Raw genomic sequence first — 16,399 nt, forward strand, 5'->3', positions numbered from 1 at the left:
TCTCTCTTTTTTTTTTTTTTTGTAAAATATATTTTACTTAATTAAATTTTTTAATGAAAAATATGATTTTAATTTAGTTATTTTTAATATAAAAATTATTTTATTATTTATGATTAATATATCTGTCACGGGTTGTTGAGGCGAGGAGTATGAAGAAGTTCAAGTTCAATCTTTAATAAATCCACTTAGGAAAATAAAGAGAACACAACCACTTTAAACGACATTTAGACAGGACAAAGAAACGCTAGAAAAGGCTTATAAGGACAGGCAAATTAAAGGAGCAAACGAGATGATTACTAAATTAACTAATAAGAACAGGAAACAAACCAAATAAGGGCAACCAGGAACTAACACGTAACAGTTACGCCCCCCCTCCTGGAAGGTGCGTCCCATGCCGTAACAGTTCCACCAGGGAGGGGGTTGGTGCCCTGGAGGCCGGTGCAGGACAGGGACACTGGGGAGGCCTCCAGGGTGGATCAGGAGACTCAGGGAGCCATGGTGGATCAGGAGTTTCAGGCGGCCATGACGGATCTGGCTCTGTGGCCTTGGTCTTCGGCCCGGCCACTATGGCCATGGACATATAGCCCACCACAAAAATGTTCTTGGGGAGAATTAGGAATTCTCAAGGGAATTCATTGGAGGGCACTCTGGAGGGGTCCCGGCTCAGGATCGGAGACTCTCCAGACACCGGATGACCATCTCCTTCTAATCGAGGTTGGTGGTGTCTGGGAGTTCTGTTGGCAGGTGGTAGGTGATCCCGAGCCGGAACAGTGTCACGAGGGTCTCTCCGTCGAGAGAGCTGGCGAGGGGCACGAATGCCTTTGCATAGGTGAGTGGGTCGTGGCTTTTATAAGCCATGAAGATGAACTTAGCTTGTTCATCCATGTCTTTAGTTCCTGAGTTGTCATGGGTTGTCGAGGGGAGGAGTACGAAGGAGTTCAAGGAGGCAGATATTTAACAAACAGCGTCTTTAATAAATCCACTTAGGCAAATAAAGACAAGACAACCACTTTAAACAATGCTTAGACAGGACAAAGAAACTCTAGAAAATGAAGGCTTATAAGGACATGCAAATCAAAGGAGCAAACGAGATGATTACTAAACTCAGGTGAACAGACTGAACGATAATTAACTAATAATAAAAGGAAACAAACCAAATAAGGGCAAACAGGAATTAACAGGAACTAACACGTAACAATATCATTCATTTGATAAAATTAATTACCCCAGATCCAGTGATAATATTAGTGCAAAGGTTTTTTTTTTTTTTCCTTAGCCAAAAACTGTCATATTTGAGTTCTTCATCTTTTGGCTTTCTTAGACATAAAATGGAGGCGTTACCAAGATGGCTGCTGATTAAATTGCATTGAAGGGACTTTGTTTAAACTGGTAACAAGTTAATGAATAATTTTTGTGAATCAGGCTACACTGGCCACCCTGTTTGTTTTCTTCAAGCAAGCAGCCAGCAAAGTAATAAAAAGATGTTGTTTTACTCAGTTGTTTTAACTCATCACATTCAGTTCATTTCTTTGCGGCACTGTAGATTTAAAGCTGCACCAACATATGAACTCCTAGTACAAACCCACGCTGCTGCTCTCATTCAAACGGCTCCTCTCACACACATATGCTCTCATTCACATAAAATCCCATGCTGCTTTCATAAACACACCCAGCCGCACTCCTTGATCTCCATCTTCTGATATGTTTCAGTCATCAGTGCATGATTGTACCCAGGAGATCACAGCCATCTATTTTCTGTCTCCTACAGTTGAAGAATGATGTAATGAGTGCAGGTATTCTTTGAGAACAGAAGGGCGGCTGTGGAAACAGAGCCAGCTCAGGTTTTCCGTGAGAGGGCTATGTCAAGCGGGAGTCCCCCTGTTTTCTTTCTGTGCGTGGGTGGTCTGGTCTGGGTCTCCTCAGGATATCGTCTGGTTTCAGACTCTCCCGCTCCTCCGATGTTAAGTGGTGAGGAGGGAACATGATTAAGTCCAGTTTGGGTTTTATCGTGTAACGCTAAAACAGTCCTCGCTGGAAAAACGCTTGGCAAAACCGCAGAAAGCTGTGTTAAAAAAACATTCACATCCTATTTTCCCATTTTAAAGCTTTGAACAATCAGCAGCGGGAGAGAAGGTTGCTTCTCAGCAGGGAATGGCAAGAATTCTCATGACTCAGAAAGAGAAAGGAAGCAAAAAACAGAGCAAAAACAAGAGGAACTGAACAAAAGGCCACGATGGGACGCCGAGCAGAATGAGAGATGGCGAAAAGGTCGAGGTGAAGCGTTTCGCATGGCCAAGATCACATGCTATCATCTGTCATATTTCAAAGAGAACTGTCGTCCATCCCGTCCAGCTGCTCTGGGGTCAGTTACAGTTGGAGCTTAAACCATCCACATCCATTACTCCAAACGCAGACTAGTCGGGCCGTACAGGTGCATGCAGACACATGCTTGGACGTCCTGAGGGTGCGACGGATTCAGGCGGTGTTGGGTGTGTTGGTTCGCGCACTCTTTATAGCAGATGAGTTGATGAGAAGGTCTGTATTATATCACTCTTCTGCTAGGATGGCTCCAGGGCTGGGCTGGTACTGGTGTCTCCTCCATCTCCCTCTCTGTGTTTAGGCTGATGTTTATGGCAGCCCACTGACCCAACGGCTCCATGCACAGACCCTCGCATACTTACCTATGTCTCCACCCGGTAATCCAGCACACCTGTGCTATGCTGGCCGTAAAGCTCTCCAAAGGCCTGCAGGCCGCTAAAGAACTCACCAAATGGTCCTCATTAAAATTCTGTAGTATTGTAAACAAATATATTAAGAATAAACACTAAACAGTAAGGTCATTCATTTTATATGATACAAGTGAATGTAGGATTTACAACATTATAAAGTAATATCTGAAAATTTATATTCATTTTGAGATTTGCAGAAGGTTACATTGTTATAAAGTTATTAGAGTTTTTAAAAATCCACTTTAATTGAGCATTTGATGACAGAAAAGGTCATCTGAATGTAAAAATAGGGGAAATGAACATCAACAATCAAATATTTCTGTATTTATTAGCCAATATTTAATCCAATATTTATTGCGGGGGATCTTTCTTTTTTTAGGTAAATCATGGTCAAATTGTACTAATTTGCTCCCTAATTTTAGTTAAATCATCGACACGATTGAGCTAAATTAAAATGAGAGAATAAATCAGTAGCCACAATTCAACTAAAATCAGGTGACAAATTAATAAAATATGGGGAAAATTCTTCATTTTTGGCCACAATTTCTAGTGTACTATTGCCTACACTGAGAAAAAATAAATAAATAAATGGTGTAGAAACAATTTTCCCTCAGAAATTGCTAGTAAATTTCAATAAGTAATTTTAAGTAATTACAGAGAAATGGTAAGTAACATTGGATTAAATATGGATTTTGACTCTAGTAATCTTTATTTACATCATACTTTACAGTGTAGGTACTGATATTTAACAAGCAGGAATTGTGTGCGCTCAAAACGAACAAAAATTTCTCAGTTGCGTAGAACAAAAACAAGAATGGTTTTAGTCCAATAGGTAGCCCAATTTGTCCGCACACTGAAAAATTCAATCAGACCAAAAAAGGTCTACCAAAAATATATTTTTTTATTTTTCGTATGCAAAAGTGAAAAAGTGACAAAAGTGCAAAGTGTATTAAAAACAGACCAGAGAACAGACGTTTCAGCCCATGCTTTCTTCAGTGCTCTTCACATATGATATTTAAACCATCACAACGCTTTTGGCTTCATTTGAACAGTTTATCTATTGTTTTATCATTTAGGGTTTTTCCAAACCTAAACAAACTGTTTTTGTGAAATGTTTAGCTGTAAAAGTGTGTTTATACTAACTTTTTTGGGCATTTTGTTTGATAGTCAGGGTAGCGCCATATTTCATTTTTGACAGGAATGAAAGTGAGGCTGTGAGGGATAGAAGTACAGAGTCTCTCAGTGGATTGTACTGTCGTTTTACAATGATTGTTTAGCTGACGAAACATCTTTTCAGGGGGAAAAAAACCCTTTCTGTAGAAAAATGATGAGTTGTGACAATTACAATTACAATTGCCATTGCAAAGACTGTAAACGTCATTGCACACTGAGTCCAAAATTTTCACATGCGTTTTTCCGTATTCCTCATCCTTTTTTATCAAAATGCATGCTACGATTTTGAAAACGCAGAAAATCGAACCTGATCCTAATTTTTTATGACGGACGAAAGTTTCAGAGGCAGTGTCTAAACGTGATTGACACAACATGAGGATTTTTCAACGTGCAAAAATTTCGGACGAAAATTTCGGACTCAGTGTGCAATGGCCTTAAGTCCGAAATTTTCACACGTTAAAAAGTAAATACGACCTCATATTGTGTCAATCACATTTACACAATGCCTCCGAAACATTCGTCGATCATAACATTTTTGGATCAGGTTCGATTTTCTGCGATTTTCTAGCATGCATTTGAAAATGAAAATTAACATTTCGGACTCAGTGTGCAATGACCTTAAAGCTCTAAACACACTGCACGATTTTCGGCTGTCCCAGGCGAAAGATTGGCTTCGTGAAACAATCATAGCCAATCAGAAATCGCCGCGATTGCTTCACGATGCCAGTCTTTCGTCGGGTACAGCCAAAAATCATGCAGTGTGTTTCGGGCTTAAGTCTGTAGTTAAATTCAATATGGCGTCTAACCTGAAAAAGTATTGAAGTGTCCAAATACTTTTTAGGGCCACTGTACTGTTTTAATCTGCTTTTACAAGCCTTGCGTATACTTCTCTCGGAGTATGATGGATTGGGGGCAGAACAAACCAAATTTTGTCTTGATTCTGGAAATATTTTATTACCCCACACCCCCTTAGTCAGTCGGTGGGAATGGTGTCAATCCAGTAATTTGTTGCCTTGATCAGAGCTTTGCAGTTCCTGTGGAAAGCCTGCCGTTAAGCAGAGGAGAGATATATATCAGTCTAGAGAAGTGTGTGTATTGAGAGCAGCGCTACACAGGGCTCTGGTCCAGGAGGAACCACTCTATTGCCCTCCACCCACTTCACGTTACACACACACTTAAAGTAATCAGAGCTCACTACTGTACTTTATGTTCCTCAGTCAGCCACACAAAGGAGCCGTTCTCCCCTTTGCTGCCCCGCGAGAAGAGAGCCGCCAACCACAGTCTGAACGTCCACTTCAATACCTGTTTCCATCTCAATGGAAGCAAACTAAGAAATACCCAACCAGAAACTGCATTGAAGTGAAAAGGTTTGACCATTATGTGGGAACACTTTACTGGAAGCCTGCATTAAGCATTTGATAAACAACATTTTGGCTGTTATTTTGACTGTTCTTGAATATGTTCAACTTTTTTAAAAAACACATTAAAAAAGCAATTCATGACTTGAATACATTTCTTGATGAGCATGTTTAAATTCATGAATTAAGCGTAAAAAAAATAATTGCAACTTCTTTTCCTACAATGCTGAGAAAAAAAGTACGAATCGCAAGATATATACTCTTGCAATACAGAATTACGAGATATAAAAACGCAATTCTGAGAAAATAAAGTAAGAATTGTGAGATAAAAATGTGCAATTAACTTTTTTTATTTTAGGAAACAAAAAACAGAATTAGAAGATATAAACTAACAATTCTGAGGAAAAATAGAACTGTGAGACAAAGTCTGAATTGTGAGATATATATCTCGATTACCTTTTTTAAATTAAATTATTAATTTATTAATTTATATTAAGCAACATAAATAGGCTCCCTGATATCACAATGAAAAACATAATTAAAATAATGATATTATTGAAAACAAAAAACTCTTCTAGTTTGGCAAAATCTTTTATTATTATTTTTTAGACCAAAAAATAAGCAGTGAAGCAGTTTTGTTGAAATTCATATTTGTCATATTTCATAATATATGAATATAATTTTAATATATGAAACATGTTTTACATAATTTGACCTGATTTCTATGAAATAGAAAATATCAAAATATATTAAATATGTATTTTACTTTTTTTGTTTGTTTTAACTAATGGTATACATTTATTTTAGATGTTGTTGGATACAAATATATATTTTAAGAATTAAATTTTACAGTCATAAAAATTTAAACTTTTACAATCAACTGATCATAAGCTAATTTAAGAGATCATGAATGCAATATGTTTTATACAGCATACGCATTCTTACAGTACTGTGTTACCAATTATATTGCATATCTTTGCTCATAGTTCTCTGTATATGGACTTGTAGTTCACCCTTGTTTGACCTGTCTATGTAATTTTACAGCTCCTGCCTGAGGCGCATATACAAGCAGCAGTAGTGTATAAGTGTCTTCAGACCATTTTAACTGCACTAGAATGTCTGTGTGTAGAATGACCTACAGGTATATACATTACCCATTCATTCAGTATGGCTGCCTATTGACTTAAGATTTTAAGGGTTTTGCTTTAAGGCAGGTCAGTTTGTGTGTGCCGTACATCATTTACTTTTGTAGTTCGCTTCTCTTTGACTTTGTAAATACCCTGTGACGAGTGATAGACTTTGAGTATCCAAGGAGCACCGAAGAACAAACACAGCCCCAGATTGACATTCCTCCATACGCAGTCTCTTTCTGGGCTTCCTCTGGGCAAAGCTACTGTGTACTGGAGTGTCAGTTGAGTATGTGGAGCCATTGTCTGTTCTTAGGAGTCTCTGTACATTGACGTTGCTGTGATGGTGCTCCTGTTTTGGAGACCAGAATGACATGCATTTATACAACTCCAGATTCCACTTACTCCTCATCCTCAAAGTCCAGAGACTGTCTCCCAGTCAAAACAACAAATCATGGGTTTGACTCCACTCTGGTTCAAAGTCACTTGGAAGGCGACTTTGTATTGCTTAATAGTTTTGTTTGTCCTGACTGTGGACACTCTTTAAGGATTGTTTATAAACATACATTTAGCAATGTGCAAACTTAAGTCACCATGTGTTCAAGTAAAACTGCGAGGGACATGAGGAAAAAAACATGGTGGACATCAACATCCATGACAGCACAGGAGGTTGTGGGTCTTAATTGGGACAGACTGAGATATTAACCCAAGACAGAACTAAGCGTAAGTGTAGTAAGTCTAATGTCAGATAATATTACGTGTCAAGAGCTTAAACAATGTTTATATTTACTCAGACTGCCCCGTTCTCTCTCCTCACAGAAGTGCAGTCTTTAATTATCAAAGAAAGGCCTCCACCTAGTGGAGTGAAAGGACGGTGACATCTATTCTAGAGTCTTTCTGAACAAAAACGAAGTGTTGTTATTTATAAAGCTATAACAGAGCAATATATAATATCTGTACTTACATTTTTACCAAGTATCGTCCGATATTGATCCTGTCAGAAAGTGTTTGTGCAACGGATATGTTTGCGCGCGTTTTTGTTTTTTGGCGCCAATTAATTTTCATTCTGTTTATTTATTTTGCGTAGTAGACTGCTTTTTCAACGAAATTACGTTCAGGAAAAAAATAGAGCAGACAGCTGTTATATTTGGTTTAAAGACAGACTGACACAGAGAATGACTTATTTGTGAGGCCAATGTATTTAAACTCAGTTTTATTAATCATGTAGTGACAGCTAAAGCAACCTTGACTATTCTACATGTTCTTCCACACCTTATTAGTGTTATCTGTTTTTTTTTATGTACTAGATTTCGTTTTTCAGTAAAATCCATTTCAATAAAAATATTCTGCTTCAATAAATAATAACTTTAGCAGACAGATGATATATACAGTTAAAAACAAATGTATTCAAGGACTACAAATTGTATCAGTCACAGCTGAAGGGTTGTTAGCAATGCATATTAGCCTTGACTATGTTCACAATAAAACATAGCCTTTCGTGTGAATCCTAACAAACAGAAATGTAATAAAATTACAAAAATTGTAGGAGTATAACAAAATAGATTTCTTTTTACAATTTATTCAGACATTCCCCATTAAAACAATACCAAACAGCACAGGTTAGACATGTCATCCTCAGGCTGAGAATTGGTGGAGCTTCTGAAAGCTTTGCTTTGCTTTTAATCCATGATTTTAAATGATCAAAATTAGTTTAATCCTGATGTGCCTCAGCAATTAATTTGTAGGAGCAGAATGGAGATGGTATGGAGTGATTGGAGATGTCCTCTACTGGGTGAGTGCACTTCTTTCTCGTACTCCTTTCATACTTCTCGTTTTTGGCCTTCAAGTAGAATAGAAATACAAGATTGTTTACCTGCATAGAAACAACTCATTGATACTGTACATTTTCAAGCCAGAATATTCTTAATTTGACTCATGCATCAAAAGCAGCTTGTGATTGTCTGACAAAAACACTGAGGTTACAATGTTCACCTATTCTCAAAACTTGCAGTAAGACAATTGATGTGTGTAGTTTTTCATTCCTGACTTTAAATATTGAATATACAGAACTAGAGTTTGAAATTCCAGTTCATACACACCAAGTCTACACTAAAACATCACAAGACTGCTGCCTTCTATGATCTTCAGGTGAACATCTTCTTCAGTTTGGAGAAAAATCCCCCTTCCTCTTTCTCTGGCTCTTCCTCTCTGCTCTGCCCTGACTCTGAGGTCTGTCCGGTCTGAGAACTGCCTACAAACACATTTAGCAAAACAGCTGAAGGAAATTAAGTCTGAGGTAAGTGATAACTTCCCTTTTATGTTGTCTTTGTGTGTATGACGGGGTGTGTTGATTTACCTTTGGCTGGTCTGGTTACTCCACTAACAGTTCCTTCCACGTTCATCTCATCCTCTGCATAACTTAATAGCAGCATTCTCTGCCTGTTTGTCAGTTTCCTGTAGATGATCCATGAGATTCATTAGATAAACACAAACATGTCCATATGTGTGTGTGTGTGTGTGTGTGTGAATGCCTCTTACTTAGGAATTTTGATTTTGATATATACATAATGATCTCCATAACCAAAGCTATTCACTCGTAGGATGCCTTTTCCTGCCAGTCTGATCTTGTGGTCTGTCTGAATGCCTGGAGGAATCTGCAAGAAACACATTTCCTTTTAGTCATATTATACAGTGCCAAGGCACAATTAAATTAGCAATAAAAGTCCTTTTATTTTCTAACCGCAATGTCGATGGTGCTGTACAGGCCCTGTGCTCTGGCTGTTCCTCCAAGTATCGCCTGTGCTACTGAAATCATCACATCAGAGTGGATATCAGCGCCATCACGACGAAATACTGGACTCCTCTGGACCTGCAACATGGGAAGTGATATACACATGTAAGCTGGAATAAAATAAGATAGACAACTAGCAATTTAATAGGAATCATTTATGAAGAAAACACTAAGTAAATGTAGAGAAAATAAACTCTTAGTATAAAACTTAGTAGTGTGTCAATTACAATCAAAATAAAAAATAAAATAATACCAATGATAAAACATAAAAGCTAGTAATAAAAGGCAGTGTCAAATTAGAAACTAACAATTTAATAAATAGGGACGAATTACAAGAATAACATTAAGCAAGTGTTATTAAAGGGTATAGTAAAAGTAAAAACTATAGAGAAAAAATTAAATAAAATGAAAAAAAATAATTATATGTTAATTAAAACCAGGTTGTATAAAAAAAAGATAATAAAAGGCAGTGAAAAATTAGAAAATAATTAGGAAATTCAAAAAAATGTTTAATATTTTCTTTGTAAGCTGGTTTTTAAAATGATAGTAAAAGTAAAATAACAGTAGACTGAGTAAAGAGGTATTATAAAAAACTGTATATTAAAACAATAGTGTAAAATCAAAGATAAAAGCAGTGTACAATTAGAAAATTATTATCAAATTTAATTTATCAGAAATAAATACAAAAACACTATTGTAAACTAAAAAGCAGTGTAAAATTTGAAATTAATATAATAAATAGGAATACATTATGATGATAACATTGATTAAAACAATTGTTACTAAAAGGGATAGTAAAGATTAAAAAATCCATAAGACTAAATATGCCAATATTTGTGAAAATTCATCAGGGATTCTATCTGGAAAGCAACACTCACCCTGAATGTGATGTAAATGTATTTCTTCCCGACTGGCACCTTAACTGTTTGTCCGTCTTCTATACCTGTAACACAATAACAACAATCAGTACCCCATACATTCACCTCAGTTCACTATGAATACAGTCACACACCTGCAGGCACAGGTACCATGACGGTCTGTTTCTGTTTGGTTTGTCCAGTTCCTCTGCACATGATGCAAGGAGTGATGATGATAGAGCCCCGCCCACTGCACCGCCTACATGCTGTGCGCATCATAAACGGACCGGTGTTTATAGACTCCTGCATAAAAGAGTACATTAAGCAAAAAATTGTGAAGACATAAACGTAGTTGCTAATACCATTGCTATGGCGTCCTCACCATGCCCGTTCCATTGCAGTAGTGACAATGTGACACTTTAGTTCCCGGCTCGTGACCTTTTCCGTCACAGCGTGGGCAGGCGTCATCTATGTTGACCGTTATCTCCTTATTCATGCCTTTAGCAGCCTGCATGAACGTCAGCTCCATCACAAACTACAGAGAGAGAGAGAGAGAGAGAGGGTTCGGATTGTGGGAGTTTATTGAAGAACAAACACAAATGTGGGATAGTTGTCGCTGTGTGCCTTACTTCAGGTGCCTGTTCGAACATGGAGTTGAGGTCGCCGAAGCCACGCCCCCCAGCGAACTCTCCAAAGATCTTCCTGAACAGCTCTTCTGGGTCCACGGTGGCCCCGCCTCTCCAGTACTGCTGCTGCTGCCCCGCCCCACTCGCACCCGGACCGGCAGAACCGTAGGTGTCATACTGCTTCCTCTTCAGCTCATCACTGAGGGTCTATTCATACAGAATGCCATAAACACACCTTATTAAAACCCTTGTGAATTTAAAAACAAAAATATTCAGCTCATACATATTTCACCTAAATTTTTTTTTTCCTTGTGTGACCTTTTGGACATTTTTGTCCTTCAGTTTTTTTATCATTTTGTCTGTGTTAATGCCAACTGCATAAATTTTGGCACAGGTGTGTATTTTTTATTGGAATTGTATTATTTCACTTCCATTTCCTTTAATAAATCTGTTTTGCACTAGGTACAAATTGTTCCTCTCAGGACCTTAATTGTCCCCATTGAAACTGCTATTTTTTAATCGCAGTGCCATTTAACTGTAAAATGATGCAATTTTTTGTTAATAGGCTTTCATGCTGTTGGCAAGGTTTTTACTATTTTTGTTTTACCAGATGGTGTTATTTTTTCAGGTTTGGCCTATAAAGCAAATAATCACTTTATTCCTGTTTTCTGCTTCTGCGTATTATAGAGCCAATTGGATAAATAATGCAGCTATAATTGTGTGGGTGTGTTGGTATGGATGTCAGAGTGTGGCTTGTATGTGTGTCATAAAAAAAAAAAAGGGTGTGTTTGTGTAATATTTGAGAGAGAAAAACTCTACTGCAAATCACAAATCCAAGCACTGTGTGCAGCAGCAGAGTTTTGCTGGCATCTAATGGGGAAAATTTGGTACTGCGCCCAAACAAAATCTTACTGAAAGCTAATTTTTTGAGATATCAACCTCAAATTTGGAACACAACTTTAGATTTATGGCTTTGATTTTCTAGCAGGTTTAGAGTTCGACATGTTTTATAAAATATATATTTATATAAAATATCGTTCATAAATCATTTTCATAAACTTTTTGGTTTCACTTTTTAAACTTTTTTTTTACTTCAACAATAATCTGTCATGGGATTTCTTTAAAATGAGACCACACTTAACTCTGTGCTCCCAAGCATCACATTTTTATGACAGTTTTTTGACATGGACATTTTTGTCCACTATGGACCTATGTGTAACTTTTTAAAATTGCCAATAATAATTAACAAGGGTTAAAATAAATAAAATTGATAATAATAATAATAATAAAGTATTTTATAAACAACAAAAAATATATTATTTATACACTACCATTAAAAAGTTTGGGTTCAGTAAGAAATTAATACTTTTATTGAGCAAGGATGCATTAAACTGATTCTTTTGAAATTTTTATTCATAAAATAAAAATAACAGTACATGGTTTCCACAAAAATATGTTTTTAATAATACTGACAACAACAATAAATGTTTCTTGAGCAGCAAATCAGCATTAGAATGATTTCTGAAAGATCATGTGACACAGAAGACTGGAGCAATGCTTTTCGTCACAGAAATACTGTACATTTTAAAATATTTTTAAATAGAAAACGCTTGTAATTATATTTTACAATGTTTTTTTTTTTTTACTGAATTTTGATCAAATAAATGCTATAACAACAATATGTTTTTTAAAAAAACATACAAACCCAAAACTTCTCAATGGTAGTTCAATAAATATATTAAATATATAGATAGTTATATGTATTGTACTACATTTTGCATAAAGCAATTTTTTTAATTGTACAATTTTTATTCCAAAGATTATTATTACTGCAATACAATAATGTTAGCAATAAATATACAATCAAAACTAAGAGTATGTAAAAATATTTTACAATTTAATATTTACATTTTGCTTTCAATGCTATCACATTATAATAATGATATTCCACAGGAATGTGCATAATAACGGTCATGAAAATTCTGTCACAATAGAAAAAAAAAAATAATGGTACCAAAAGTAAGCTTATTGTTTCTTTAAGCAAAAAAACAACAACAAAAAACACACTATTTGGGGTAAAATTAAACCATAGAAATGTAATTCAAGACATTTAGAGGACAAATTAATGTTAATGTTCCTTACCTCATAGGCCTCTGCTAGCTTGGCAAACTTCTCTTTTGCGTCAGGGTCATCTGGGTTGGTGTCTGGATGGTATTTCTTGGCCAACTGAGTGAAAATACTCCCAGTGTTAAACTCCCAGTGAACCATCTTTAAAAAAATATGAAACTTGTGTCACAAGGGTTGTCAGACCTGGTAGTAGGCTTTCTTAATGTCTTTCTGAGAGGCAGTCCGAGGAACCCCCAAAACATCATAGAAGTCCTGCTGATGGCACCCAGAAGTAGTGTGGAAGAAATGAGAACTGAAAACACTGTGGCTTCTCAACACTGAAAAATACAAACACACAATCAACATTAACGTAGGACAAATACTTCTTAAAATAATTGTATTAGTTGTTGCAAAATAGTAGATAAAATGTCAGTCAGCGGAGATTTTTCAGCGATTCTTTCTGCAGTTTACATCTTAGAGTCTTTATAAAGATTGAATTTATTAGTGACCCAAGTCGCTGGGGTATATTTGTAAAAATACATTGTATGGGTCAAAATTATCGATTTTTCTTTTATGCCAAAAATCATTGGGATATTAAGTAAAGATCATGTTCCATGAAGATATTTTGTAAATTTCCTACTCTAAATATATCAAAACATTTTTGATTAGTAATATGCATTGCTAAGAACTTCACTTTTAAACAAATGTAAAGGCGATTTTCTCAATATTTCGATTTTTTTGGCACCCTCAGATTCCAGATTTTCAAATAGTTGTATCTCAGCCAAATATTGTCCGATCCTAACAAACCATACATCAATGGAAAGCTTATTTTTCAGCTTCCAAATGATGTATACATTCTCCAACATTTTCATTAAGTTTGCGGATGACACGAGTCACACGACTGTGGTGGGTCTCATCAGCAACAGAGATGAGACAAACTACAGGAGCGAGGTGAGCCGCCTGGCCGGGTGGTGCAGTGACAACAATCTCTCTCTGAACGTGAAGAAGACGAAGGAGATTGTTGTTGACTTCAGGAGAGTACACACTCAGCATGCCCCTCTGACCATCAACGGTGCGACTGTGGAGAGAGTGAGCAGCACCAAGTTCCTGGGTGTGCACATCACTGAGGACCTCTCCTGGACTAACAACACTGTAGCACTGGCCAAGAAAGCACAGCAGCGTCTCTACTTCCTCCGCAAACTCAGAAGAGCCAGAGCCCCGGCCCCCATCATGTGCACCTTCTACAGAGGCACCATCGAGAGCATCCTGACTAGCTGCATCACTGTGTGGTATGGCGCTTGCAACGCATCCTGCCGCAAGTCACTTCAGCGCATAGTGAGAGCAGCTGAGAAGATCGTTGGTGTCTCTCTCCCCTCCCTCCAGGACATCTACAGCACCCGTCTCACCCGCAAAGCCCTCCGCATTGCAGGCGATCCCACCCACCCGACACACAGCTTCTTCAGTCTGCTGCCATCAGGGAGGAGACTGCGGAGTCTCCAGGCGAGGACCAGCAGACTGAAGGACAGCTTCATACATCAGGCTGTCAGGAAGCTGAACTCCCTCCCGTCCTTGCCCCCCCTCCCCTCTTTCACCCCCATTTAACACAGCAACACACTAGGAACTCTGACTCTGTGACCCCCCCCCCCCCCACCGACCAACAAACTGTGACCGGCACCTGTCACTTGTGCAGCATTGGCTGATCACTACCCATCCAACATTGACTGCAAATTACCTCTTCGGATAGTCTGACAAAAACTATCCGAACAGTCACTTCGACTTGTCACTTTAACAGACTGATAAGCTCTTCTTGCACTACACTCATAACAAAACAAAACATCTGCACAGTTTTGTTTTTGTTTTTGTACATTCAACTGGTTTGCACTCCATCTATTCTGCCATGTGCCTTATGCACTTTATCTATCTCTCTTGTTTTTATTTTCTACAATGTCCTCAGACTGATAAGCTCTTTTGCACTACAAATATATCTACACACTGTTGTTTATTTAACTGGTTTTGCACTCTATCTGCCATGCGCCTTATGCCACTTTATCGATCTAATTCTTATTTTTTTCTACAATATCCTCATTTGTATAATTATATAGTTGTATGTACATATGTTTAAACTGTATTTATCTGTATCTGAACGTGTTTAATGTTAACGGTATGCACCAAGGGTCTGAGAGTAATGCAATTTCAATTCTCTGTATGTATGTACTGTACATGTGGAAGAATTGACAATAAAGCTGACTTGACTTGACTTGACTTGACTATACATCTCAATTTTGAAAAATTGACCCTTATGACTGGTTTTGTGGTCCATATTGTGGACATATTGTACCTAAAAGGTAGGTTACTCAACATGAACTATACATATTTTTACTAAAACTGGCAATAATTTTAAGTCAGTTGCATCATCTCTTTCAACCTTTCTAATACCACTGAGATATATGGGCAAATACGTCCACAATAGAGTGATATGTTAGACCTAATGTAACGTTACTAATGCAAAACAATAAGCTTGTTCTATTAACAGAGTTCACAGTAACTACTTTGATCACATAACCAGCTCACCTGGTACCCTGTTCAATGTCACACCTCCTCTGTGCCTCCAGCAGCTTAAATTACCCTCCTTCACATAACTGCGAATCCAGCATATCCTCAGAGCTGCGGTCTCTCCGTGTCTAGAGGTCTTTATAAGCGCACAGGTGCTGCGAAGTCCAGGTAAACCGCTTGACAGCCAGCGTGCAGTGCAGCGAGCACTGGAGGCTGCCATGTTTACATCGCGCTATGGGCCGGCAGCCGGCTGTGCACTGCGCATGCGCGAGGAGGAGTGCGGTTTTATTCACATCTGCTTTGCGGCTTTTCACCACTAGATGGCGGGACATGAACACAGTTTGGGGAGTCATCGACAGGCGACAAAAGTTTGACATTTTGTATGTACTTCAACATTAAATGCAAACGCTATAAATCCTACTGTGTCATATTTTAATAGGCTACACACAAGTCTAAAGCATCTAAAATAATATCATGATTAAAGTTTTGCTAAAAAACTATTTGCAACCTGTTGCACACAATTTACTACATGTCGTCTGATTTATAGTTGACACTTTTTTTTAAACAAGTAAAAGGCAGTGTAGTAGCTATAATTATAAAAACTCAGGTAGTGATTATTTTTGCTATGAATTTTTATTAAATAAATGTAGGAAAAAAACTTTTATATTGTAAGTAATATTTCAAGATGAACACTGACTGAACTGTAAGCAACTTAGGTTTACTTGATTATCCATCCATACTTTTTTAAATCACACAAACTAAGCATTGAAATATCAGTATATGAATGCTAAGACTTATTATTGAACGATATAGAGTGACAATTTACATGTATGTACATTTTATGTAAGTAGTCTATACTATTATAAAGATCTCACTGATTTACATTACAAACTATCAAAATTTAATCTTACTTTTGGCCATATAAATCAGCATCTTCACAAGAAAACATATTTTTGCTTAGTTTGGCCCTCTGAATAAAACCGAGGTGTTTTTTTCCTCCTGGAGTATGGGCTCTGTATTCTACAATATTATGCTATAGTCATAAAAGCTTGATGTATAAAATGTGACACTCAAAAAAG

At 37.2% G+C, this 16,399-nt stretch overlaps 1 protein-coding gene across 2 annotated transcripts; it reads right to left on the reverse strand.

Annotated features, from left to right (window-relative positions):
- Positions 1-7,564: 7,564 nt before the first annotated feature.
- On the reverse strand, positions 7,565-15,579 carry LOC306875197 (dnaJ homolog subfamily A member 3, mitochondrial-like). Of its 2 annotated transcripts, XM_079425654.1 has the most exons (12): positions 15,339-15,579; positions 12,972-13,105; positions 12,804-12,887; positions 10,665-10,868; positions 10,418-10,570; positions 10,191-10,338; positions 10,057-10,121; positions 9,128-9,256; positions 8,926-9,041; positions 8,744-8,841; positions 8,487-8,638; positions 7,565-8,227 (listed from the first exon to the last, which is right to left on the reverse strand). In XM_079425654.1, the coding sequence occupies exons 1-11, from the start codon at positions 15,538-15,540 to the stop codon at positions 8,532-8,534; spliced, it is 1,440 nt and encodes a 479-aa protein (XP_079281780.1). In that variant the 5' UTR covers positions 15,541-15,579; the 3' UTR covers positions 7,565-8,227; positions 8,487-8,531. The 2 variants fall into 2 exon arrangements, with proteins under 2 accessions (XP_079281780.1, XP_079281781.1); XM_079425655.1 differs by lacking the exon at positions 8,487-8,638 and having other exon boundaries at positions 15,339-15,564.
- Between the last annotated feature and the right edge of the window lie 820 nt (positions 15,580-16,399).

Source organism: Barbus barbus, assembly GCF_936440315.1.
Source record: "Barbus barbus genome assembly, chromosome: 9".
NCBI lineage: Eukaryota > Metazoa > Chordata > Actinopteri > Cypriniformes > Cyprinidae > Barbus > Barbus barbus.